Raw genomic sequence first — 11329 nt, forward strand, 5'->3', positions numbered from 1 at the left:
GCATAGTGCGATTAGAAAAGTAAGAAAAATAGAAAATAAGAGTTTGATACATAAAGCAGACATCAAGTTCAAGTATTTCATCACCAAATCTCGGTGACCAAAAATAAAGTTCAAAGGTTACATCACCGAACCCTGGTGATTTTTTCTTTAAAAAAAAAAAAGAAACAAAAGAAAGACAGTAAAAGTAAAGCAGGCACTCGGTAAACACTAGACATATTCTAAGTGGTAAGATCCTAGACTTGTTCAGGAGGAGAGAGAGTTGTATCTACGGTAATTTGGGGGTCAGAGGTCGGACGAATAGACTAAGAGTTTGATCCTACCCAGCATTGGGGTTGCTTGTGATGTCAAGCTCAATAACTTCGGCATTGGAGTCTATTTCTTCAACCAAGGCTCTCATGTTCTGGCTTTCTTCTTCCTTGGCACGGGTGGATCTTGGACGTGAGGAGGTGGGGGCTCAAGATAAGGAATCTGCTCGGGGTCCCTAAAAGGAGAATCCTCAGGAATACCTAGGGCATTTACTGCTGCCATCCATCCTTTGTCAAACCCATATCGCCGCAACTTGAACATTATCGGCTTGCTTGAATTCTCGGCATCAGCGAATCCTAAGTCATAAAATTTTTTCTCACTCTCCTCCAATGCCACCTTCAGATTAGCCACCTCCTTGTATGTAGCTGAGACTACACTCTTGACTTCGGCCAACCTGATCTCCATCTTGGCCTCCAGATTTGCTACCTGTTGCTCGGCCAGAGTGCGGGCCCCCTCAGCATCATCAGCTCTTTTCTCTGCGACTTCCAATGTGGCGACCCTGTCTCTTAAGTTAGTCTTTGCCACTTCTTTTAGAGCTTTCTCCTTTTCGCCCTCCTTTGTCGAGCTCCTCAATCGGCCCTCCATCATATGTGCTAGTTAGGTAGCCTAATACGAAAGTTGGAAATCTTCTTTCTTAAAAACAAAAAAGAAGAAGAAGAAGAAGAAGAAGAAGAAGAAGAAGAAGAAGAAGAAGAAGAAGAAGGAAAAAAAACAACAAAAAAAAAAAGTAAATAATAACGACCTACAAATACAGATGAGTGGCAGAATAGTTTGGAACGTATCGCAATGGTATGCCATTCCAACCGAAGTGCTACTGCCTCGTCACTACAATCCTCAAAGTATTGCACATCATTGGGTAGTTGAAGAGCTTGCCCAAGGCTGCAGGCAACCCGGCTACCTTGCTTATTAGCCTAATTCCGAACACTAGATGTCACAGGAAGGGGATGATTATCGAGTCAAAAAACACATTGCCACCCCACTACAGGCGATGCTGAGGAAGAAGCTATGTTTGAACCCACAACCGTGGCAGGCCCGAGGTCCGGAATGGGCTCTTGGATGACAAGTGGCATATTGGTTGAAGCTGGGGGGGCTTTGGAGGGCGCATCCTCCTGACGGTTGGCAAGCTCAAGTGCATTGCGGGCCTCTTTCGTCCACGGGGAGCTGGGGGAGGAGGAGAAGGTGCCTGTTGATAAATGATCGATCGCCCGCTAGGCAGGAATCGATCAGCTATCATGTTTCTTCTCACCACCATCTTGGCGTCTGAGTCTTCGGCAACTATTTTTCGTGAAGAGCTCATATATTCAACTTCCACCTGCCCCTCGGCTTGGACCTCTTCGTTGGGCTCTTCAATGGGTATATGCTTGGCCCGACTGTGGAACACTCTATCCGCCGAGCTGTCCCTAATTGGCAGCAACAAGCTCTTTCTTATTTGTCGAGGACCGAGCCTCCGGGCCTCATCGAGTGTTAACCTTCTAGGGAGAAAGCCCCGCAACTTGACGTCCAAGTATGATAGGAGCGGACTGCCTATGGTCAATGCTTGGCTAGGATCTTGAAAACTGGTGTATGCAGGAGTGCAACCGAGGATGAGATGGAATGGCCGTAGATGACCATTGAAGTGCATGAATATCTTGGACTGTATCACAAAATTTAGGTCCCGTGCATGTATGACACTAAGATCTAGTTTGAATCACTTAGCATTTGCAGAAGCAAAGTAAATTCTTAGCGTCCAACTAAAAATAATAGTCATAACAGATAAATAACGAAATACCAATAATAAGAAGTTATAATAAATGGAGGTATAGGCCAACGTCCCGAGGCGAGGTCGGGCAGGTCAACTTATCGGCAAGCTAGTTGCCGCTCACTTGGACAAACTCTCCTATTGAGTTTCTGTTGGAGTTAAGGGGGCATGATATTACTCATACCATGGTGTTCCTATCCTTAAGGTAATACCCCGAACTCTTGTTCCCATATAGACTGTACATGAAATTAATGTCGTGCTGGTTGAGGTGTAACCCATACAAGTTGTTAAGCCGACTTATGCTTCTTACTACTCGGAAAAAAATTTGGCGAAAGTTGGTCAGGACAAAGGCCATAGAATCTAAGGGTCCTAAATATTAGTGGAACTATGGGAAATCTCATCCCACCCTTTAATATCCGCATCAACGGGAAGAATACCACGTGAGAGCGCCTATCATTTGCTATATTATCCTCGTGACAATACGCAACATCTATGTCTAAAGTGATGGCAAACCTAGCCCTAAAATTGGCTAAGGCAGCCTCGATCCTAAGAAGATGTGAGAAACCCATTCTAGTATATTAAATAAAGGGAAGGAAAGCTTAAAAATAAGGTAAAGAATGAATGACTTACAGTAGAAACACTAAGAGGGACTTGTTCGGGAGGGAATTTGTGCTTGGCAACCTAGGGCGCTCAGAAATAGAGGAAGTAGGAAATGAAATAACGAAATGGGAGTTGTGTTTTATAGGCAAAGGAATTTAAGAAGCATTAAATGGATATTTAGGCGGGAAAGTTGTTCAATTCTCTTTTTTGTAACTGCCGCGTGCATAGCCTCGGTGCTCGAAATGTCAGGCAATGATAGCCATAAGATGGGACAGCCTGTCATCCCACTTGTTAAACACATAAGTTGTCTTGACTATAATTAATGAATTGACAGTTGATATCCTCGAGAAATGAAACGAAGATTTTGACAAGAACCTTTGATTCTATCCCCGAGAAGGGGGAAAGAATCAAAGGGGGGCTATTGAATGGTCATAGGCCCATTACCATCGGCCCAATATCGATGAGCCCAATTGATATGAATGGGAAGTTGTACTTGGAGGGGTAGTCTACCATGCCCGGAAGATCAGGCTTGTAGTCGTATCGACCTTAGGTCTTGATAACGCCTTAAAATGTATACTTGTTATATATTTATGTGAGCGTTATCTCCTTATTACTATGCTTAATTTGTATAATTAAGCCATGATTTGCATTAGTCCCTATTATTTATCTTTACATAATTTCTTGAATAAGATGCCATTCATTATGTGTAATTTTCTACTTTCAGGAAATCATGTGAGAAAGATGAGTTTACAGGAATTTGTGAGAGAATGGAGGCCAAACTAGAATTAAGTGGAGCTAAAGGACCATGCTTAAATATCTAAGGAGGTGCAGCTGGAGTGCTTGGATCGTCTACTCTGATTGGAAGCTTCAAATAAGGAAAGAAACCAAAGAGGCAGAATCTGAAAAGGAAAAATCTGATTTGAGTACTGATCAGTATTTCGGGCTTATCTTACTCATAAAAATTCCAATTGACACACGGCTGGATGGGTTGAAACCGTGACTTAATTATCTACAACTTTCCAATTTTGAGTTTTTTGAAATTCACAAGTTTGGAAGGCCGAAAGTAACTCACAAGTTACGCTGTAATCCTGGACGGAAATTAAAATAGGAAAAGTTTTATTTTCTTTGGACACTTTTATATTAGGGTTTTGAAAGGAGGCTGGGCAAAACAAATTTTGGGCAGAGAAAACCTTGTGTTTTTCTTTTCTCTAATGGCAGCCTAAAATCTTGCTAGGACTAGGGGTTATGTTTCTTCTATACGGTATGAATATTCAATATGATTCTTTTTAGGGTTTTATTAACGACGTATTTGATTGTCCAATTAGATTTCTTTCAATGTATTAGTTCTTCCATGCTTTCAATAAGTTCAATCATGTTTTTCTTAGTGTTTAGATGAATTTCTAATAGTTTCAAATAGAAATCAGATTTTAAAGTGAATGAGTTTTTCTGAAAAACTTTTCTAACCGCATTATTAATCGAGGTTATCATGCATTCTTGAATTGTCTCAGTTCAACTGAATCATAAGTTTTTAATTGTATAAGAAAAATCAATTATGAAATAGATATTTTCTTAAATCACAAAGAATCTCATATCGATATAGGGAAACACCCCGATGTCCTAGTATTTACATTATTGATTTAAATAAGTTTTTATTATTATTCTTGTTAACAGTCACCAAGCAAAATTATTTTTCTTCTTCTTCACCCAAATTGTTATTTAATTATATTGTCTTTGAATTTACCCTGCTCCTTGTGGTTCGACCTCGGTACTCCGAGAATTATATTGCTACAATCTCCAACACTTGGGAGTAAGCAAGCAGGTCTAGTCTTATATGAGCTTGGTACAAGGTACGTTGGTAGTGCCTTGGGTGATATTGCTGCCGAGCAGCGTTTGGCGTTTAGCACAAGTTCCAAAACTCCCATTTCCAAAGTGGGGCCCTTTTTTGTCAGGAATAATTTAAATGAGCCCCCTCCACACGAGTTATGCAAAATGCATTCATTACTAATCCACTGAAGTAAGGTTATAAATAAGAGAAAGACATGAGAGAAAAGGGGGAGACACTATTAAAGAAGAACTAGAGAAAAGAGGGAGAAGAGGGAGAAGAAGGAAAAACAGGAGGAAGAGTGTTCAGTTAGTGAGATTAGCCATTTTTGTGGGCCTTGATCTACCTATTATTTAGGAACTTCCCATTGTAGGATACTCAAAAACCCACAATAACAAGTAAATTGCGAGCCCAATTATGACGTTGGCCCAATAACTGAGAATTTGGTGCACACAAGATTAAATTCCTAACATTAGTATTACAATATGTATAGCATCAGTAGTAATTTCAAGTTGTGCATGTTGTTCCTATTAACATAAAATGATTAGTAAAATAAATTTCATAATAAAATAGAGAGAAATTTAAGAGATATTATCTCATTTAAACATATCCTGTAACATGATAAATAAATTGTTACCATCAATTCAACAAGTTTAAAGGTGGTGGAGTTGAGGCATGAACTGGGTCACTTTCTTGAGACATTGCGTATACAATTTTTCAGTGTAGTAGACCAACAATTTTGCACGTCATCCCTTAAGATATAACCAGCCCAACAACCTAGCTATATATCCTCACAAGTCTACACTACTTATAAGATGAGAAGCTCTCAAATAGTAATTTCTTAATCCCAGAATATAGTAATAGAAAGCAATTACATCTTATTTGAAGGATAAAATTGAGATATTATACACACACACACACACACACACACACACACACACACACATATGGTGGAATGGTTGAGGATGTGACTTTAAAGTTGGCTGACAAAGTGTGAGAACTGGAGATAAAAAAAAAAATTACAGTAAACCCACCTGTAGTTAGGCCCTGTTTTCACTTTTCCTATTCGTGGTTCAATTATTTACACTTTGCCTATCTGAAGTTAGTCCCGTTACCCTTTCGTAACCCACCTCTTCGTTTGCCGTTTGAAAAACATTTTTTTAGGGAAAAATAAACATAACAAAAATAAAAAAGTTATGGTTTTTGTTGCTTAAGAACTTCTATGGTGGCAACGAACCCAACTTGTAGATCCTCTTCTTTCTTTGCACTTCCATCTAGTTCTCAATTCTCTTCCTATACTTGGTGAAATCCGCATGGCAGTATTCGGGGGCTCCGATGACACATGTCGAAGTCAAGTTGGTCTCCCAAAGCTTGGCTATGTCGTCGACCACGACCACGTCAGAGTCTAGGTAAATCACGCGGTCAATGCAGGAATTGAGAATGTCTCCAAGGTAGTTCTGGGTATAGTTCAACGGGTCTTGTCGGATTGAGGAGGAGATTAGGTTTATCACCGTGTCTTCGCAGAAGATGTAGACCTTGAATTTGAGGGAAGGGAACGTGGATTGGACCAGTTGGGTCAGGACACGGGGATTCGCCGGGTCGAACTCGGCTAAGACGAAGTGGAAGAACACGTGTTCGGGACATGACGCGTGTCGCAAAACCGAGTCAACCGCCGCCATGGACCCACGTACGTACTCCGAGTCCAGCGTCATCGCTATGTGGATAAACGACGCGTCGCACGAGGACACGTAGGACTCCTTGTTCTTCATCGGCGAGCACTCTTTTCCATTACGGTAGTCTGACGCTTCAGCAAACAGCGACAACCCATCAAGCCCAAGCCCAAGCCCAAGCCCATCTCTGCCGTCATTCGATCTCGTCAGAAATGACCGTATACAGAGACAAAACGGTGGCAAAAGAAGTGACACGAGAAGAAACAAAACGACGACGCTTAATCTGATAGGAAGCATTACTGGGTTTTCTGGGTTTTTTTCTTTGTGGGTTCTTGAAGAAGAAGAAGAAAGAGATGGGTTATGGAGATTGGGTATAATGAAGTCTAAGGCTATAATAAATTTCTTTCTTCTTCTTCTTTTTGAGAACTTCTATGAAAAGTTCTTAAGCAATAAAAAACCCTTAACTTTTTTTATTTTATTTTTTTTTTATTTTTTATTTTTTATCTTCGTTATGTGAACTTCTATGTTGTTGTGAAATTGTTGATATTGTTATAGATTAAAAATAATTTCATTGAGCCATTTGATTGGTGCGTTGTTCCTCCACTTTGTTCTCATTGAAGTTCATGAGCAATGAAAAACCCTAGCTTTTTGATTCTTGTTATATTTGATTTTGCTTAAAAATGTGTTTTTCTAACGGCAAACAGAGAGGTGGGGTTACGGAAGGCTAACGGGACTAACCTCAGGTAGGAAAAGTGTAAATGATTGAACCACGGGTAGGCAAAGTGAAAACGGGCCTAACCACATGTGGGTTTACTGTAATTATCCAAAAAAAAAAAAAAAAAGAATATTGATTGCTACTTCCCTTGACCACGTATATAATTTTTTTGAGAGAGTTTCAACTTATAGCGTCCGCTTTTGATGATAGCTCTTTATCGTTAGACCAAGACACCAATCAGTTTTTGGTGTAGGCGGGGATTGAACCCCAGATCTCTTATACAACCATCAGAGACTTTACGAGTTGAGCTAACTGGAACTCACAACCACGTATATAATTAAGTAGTGAGAAAGTAAGATACATTGCGATTAGAATTGATACAATTACATTTACAAATTTTGGCAATTAAAGTAGTGACTAGAACAAAACTGAGTACTAATAGAAGGCATGGCAATCAATGACAGGTTAAAAAGCCATTAGCCACAAATGTTCACAAAGCTTGCCAACTCATAAGATTGAAAGTCAAATAGCAATTAATTTATGATGACTATTTAATACTCTATCTTTACTATAGTTGAATATAAAAATCATGTACTAATAATACCAATGATCATTTATTCAAAGACCCCCCTTAAAAAAAAATCATTCATTCAGAGATTTACAATAAAAATAATAATTTTTATAAAAATGCTCCAACAGTGCATGATTGCTTGCAAGTCTCTTACAAATAATCTTTTTATGTTGAAGTCAAATTTATATACTCAATTAAACGAATACATGTGCAAATGTTTTGACGGCTTTGGGAAGAATACAAAATAAAAACTTTGTTTGTTTTAGATTGTGCTTGGCATTGGTTTAAAAAGCCAATTTTTCTTATTATATTACTTATTTTTATTACTATTCAGTTTATTTTTACTATTATTCATGGATTCTATGATACTTTTTGATACTATTTATAAGTCTCATTATACTATTTCAGCTATCTACGGTATTTTCAGCAAAAAACTTGTAATTTCAACTAAATAAGCTATTACCAAACAGACTCTCTCTGCTTCTATTTTTAATATTGCTTATGTAGTTGTTTATGTGTTTCATTATTTTCTATAGAAAAGAAAAACGTTTAAGTTTGAAATTAAAATAATGCCCAATCTAAATATGAATTTTAAATAATGAAATAAAACAATGAAGACTCGGAGAAGTTTCAAGAATAATGATAGTTAGTTCTGCCCACCAAAAAGGAATAAATATATATATCTTCATAAAAAATCAAGCATCGGGGGGCAGTATCGTAAACCCATGAAGGTCTAAAAGTTGACCAAGAAAGTTCAATAATCTGATATAACCTTTTCTTTTCCCATTCCCACCATCTCATCTCTCTTCCATTCACTGTTATATTCATCTTTTTGTACCTATACCGCAACCCCATGACATATCATTCCTCAATTTCAACTCTGTAATTATGAAGAAACACATACACCACCACCAACCTCTTCAGCTATTTCTGCTTCCCACTTTCCTGTTCTTCCAATCCATTTCAGCTGTTGATTTTGTGTTCAATGGCTTCAACTCCTCAGATATGTTACTATATGGCTCAGCCACCGTTGAATCTCGTATTCTAACACTCACTAACGAAACAAATTTCATGATTGGTCGTGCTCTTTACCCTCAAAAGATTCCCACAAAGAAGCCAAACTCTTCTTATGTCTATCCTTTCTCAACTTCTTTCATCTTTTCTATGGCTCCTTATAAGAACACTCTTCCTGGGCATGGCATGGTTTTCATTTTTGTACCCTTTACTGGCATCGAAGGAGCTACCTCATCTCAAAATCTCGGCCTTCTCAACTATACCAACGGGATTTCCAAAAGCCATGTCTTTGGTGTCGAATTCGATGTGTTTAAGAACCAAGAATTCGATGACATAAGTGCCAACCATGTTGGAATCGACGTGAACTCCCTCAAATCAGTGGAAGCACACGATGCTGGGTACTGGCCCAACAGCCAAGGAAGCAACAACACCAATAGTGGTGCTCAAGATGAGAAGTTATTCAAGGAATTGAAGCTGAACAATGGTGAAAATTACCAAGTTTGGATTGATTACTCTGATTCTTTAATTAATGTTATTATGGCTCCTGTAGGCTTGGTAAGACCTCAGAGGCCTTTGTTGAGTGTTCCTCTTAATCTTTCTGAGGTTTTCGAGGATGAAATGTATGTTGGATTTACTAGTTCTACTGGACAATTAGTTCAAAGTCACAAGCTTTTGGCTTGGAGTTTTAGTAATTCGAACTTTTCGTTAAGTGAAATGTTGATTACAACAGGTTTGCCATCGTTTGTTCTTCCAAAGAGTTCGATAGTTAGATCAAAGGGGTTTATGGCAGCAGTCACAGTGGGAGGTTTCTTTGGTATTGGTCTTGGTGCTCTGCTTACTCTGTTTTTGATTAAGAGGCAGAGAAGGAGAGCTAGGGAGAGAGAAGAAATGGAAGAATGGGAATTAGAGTATTGGCCACATAGAATTACGTATCAAGAAATTGAGGCGGCAACAAAGGGGTTCTCGGAAGAAAACGTGATTGGAATTGGAGGGAATGGGAAGGTCTATAAGGGTGTGTTAAAGGGAGGAGGAGCAGAGATTGCTGTGAAATGCATATCTCATGAAAATGATGGGATGAGAGAATTTTTGGCTGAAATTTCAAGCCTTGGAAGATTGAAGCATAGAAGTTTGGTAGGGTTGAGAGGTTGGTGCAAGAGAGAGAAGGGGAGCTTCATGTTGGTTTATGACTACATGGAGAATGGGAGTTTGGACAAGTGGGTGTTTGAATGTGATGAGAGTAAGATGTTGAGCTGTGAAGACAGGATAAGGATTTTGAAAGATGTGGCCTCAGCAGTCTTGTATTTACATGAGGGATGGGAAGCCAAAGTTCTACATAGGGACATTAAGGCTAGCAATGTGTTACTAGATAAGGATATGAATGGAAGGCTAGGGGATTTTGGACTAGCCCGGATGCACGACCATGGTCAAGTGCCTAACACGACGAGGGTGGTTGGAACTGTCGGATATTTGGCACCGGAAGTGATTAGGAGTGGACGTGCATCGGCTCAAACCGATGTGTTTGGATTTGGGGTCTTGATTTTGGAAGTCATGTGTGGGAGGAGGCCTATAGAGGAAGGGAAGCCACCTTTGGAAGAATGGGCATGGCAATTTATGGTACAAGGACAATTACTTAATGCCCTTGATGAGAGATTGAGGGCTAGAGGTGGGTTTGATGAGGAGGAAGTGGAGAAGGTGCTTCACTTGGGCTTGTTGTGTGCCTATCCTGACCCAAGTGCAAGGCCAAGTATGAGACAAGTAGTGAAAGTATTGGAGGGGAAGATTGAGTTAGATGAGTCAGAAAGTGAGGACATGGATATATATTTGCTCCAAAAAATGAAATCCAGGGATATGTGGTCTGAGTTTCAACAAAATTGTGGCTCTTCATTACACCCAACATTTGAAGATATTCGGCAGACCCAATCTTCATTTATGTCTCTCTCTTGGTCCAACACTATGATGGAGGGCAGGTGATATATTCTACTTTGTGAATGGAAAATGAGGGTCATTTCTTGGTTGGAAATGTTGGGGCACTTGAGGATTATTAGTGTGTTGTTGTTTATGCACCTTTCTTCATTCGTTCATTCATGTTCATTGGGTTTGGGTATTAGAGAAAGTTACCGTTAGAACATGTTAGCGTGTACATGTATAATGTATTCAATTCAGCCTACATTTGTTATACTTACAGAATATGTGTTGAATTATGATTATAATGCACATCATGATGTCTTGTATTAATAATCGTCAAATTTCAGAAACAGTTATCGGGTAAAAAACGAGTGTGTGAAAATATTGGCTCGGATTGAGCTCTTGTTAGTTAGAACTTCATTATCATAGGAATCATCCTGTCCTTGTCCAACTGCCAACTTGGTGTGGTACCAAACTACCATAATTAATGCCGCTCATTTGAAATAAAATGCTTTTATTCATGAAATGATTGTTATTATGTGGGAAGGACCAATTATAATTTCTCACTCATATTGACTAGGCCAAAATACACGGTCTGTCTCTAATATTTACACTTTGAGCACTTTTAGTTCATGAGGTTTAAAATGTGAAATTTTAGTATCTAAAGATCCAAAAATAAGCTCTATTAGTCACTTTATTTAGTTTAATTGTGTACTTGGCTAACAGAGCAATGAGGATGTGGTGGCTTATTTTTAATGAAATGATGTCTATTTATTAGTATTATTATTTAAAATTTATATTTAAAAAAAAAAAAAAAAAAAACTACAATGTCCTTACCCAACCCAAACCATGATCATTAAAAATAGATGGGAGGCTTTTCTGGGTTCCTCTGTATCCCAGTATTCCAGTGCTGCTATTCCTAGAAACCCAGCTAAGGTAGATGTTTGGCAATTTTGTTGACAATAGGAGAAAAAAAAAAAAAAAAACT

The 11329-nt window shown here is 38.9% G+C and overlaps 1 protein-coding gene and 1 pseudogene across 1 annotated transcript; one reads left to right on the forward strand and one right to left on the reverse strand.

The window, feature by feature from the left end:
* Positions 1-5686: 5686 nt before the first annotated feature.
* LOC142634094 (putative galacturonosyltransferase-like 9) lies at positions 5687-6433 on the reverse strand (annotated as a pseudogene).
* Positions 6434-8231: 1798 nt separating this feature from the next.
* On the forward strand, positions 8232-10674 carry LOC142633668 (L-type lectin-domain containing receptor kinase VII.1-like). The gene has a single exon (XM_075807908.1). The coding sequence runs from the start codon at positions 8311-8313 to the stop codon at positions 10405-10407; it is 2097 nt and encodes a 698-aa protein (XP_075664023.1). The 5' UTR covers positions 8232-8310; the 3' UTR covers positions 10408-10674.
* Positions 10675-11329: the final 655 nt, after the last annotated feature.

The sequence above is a fragment of the Castanea sativa genome, chromosome 5, assembly GCF_040712315.1.
Source record: "Castanea sativa cultivar Marrone di Chiusa Pesio chromosome 5, ASM4071231v1".
Lineage (NCBI taxonomy): Eukaryota > Viridiplantae > Streptophyta > Magnoliopsida > Fagales > Fagaceae > Castanea > Castanea sativa.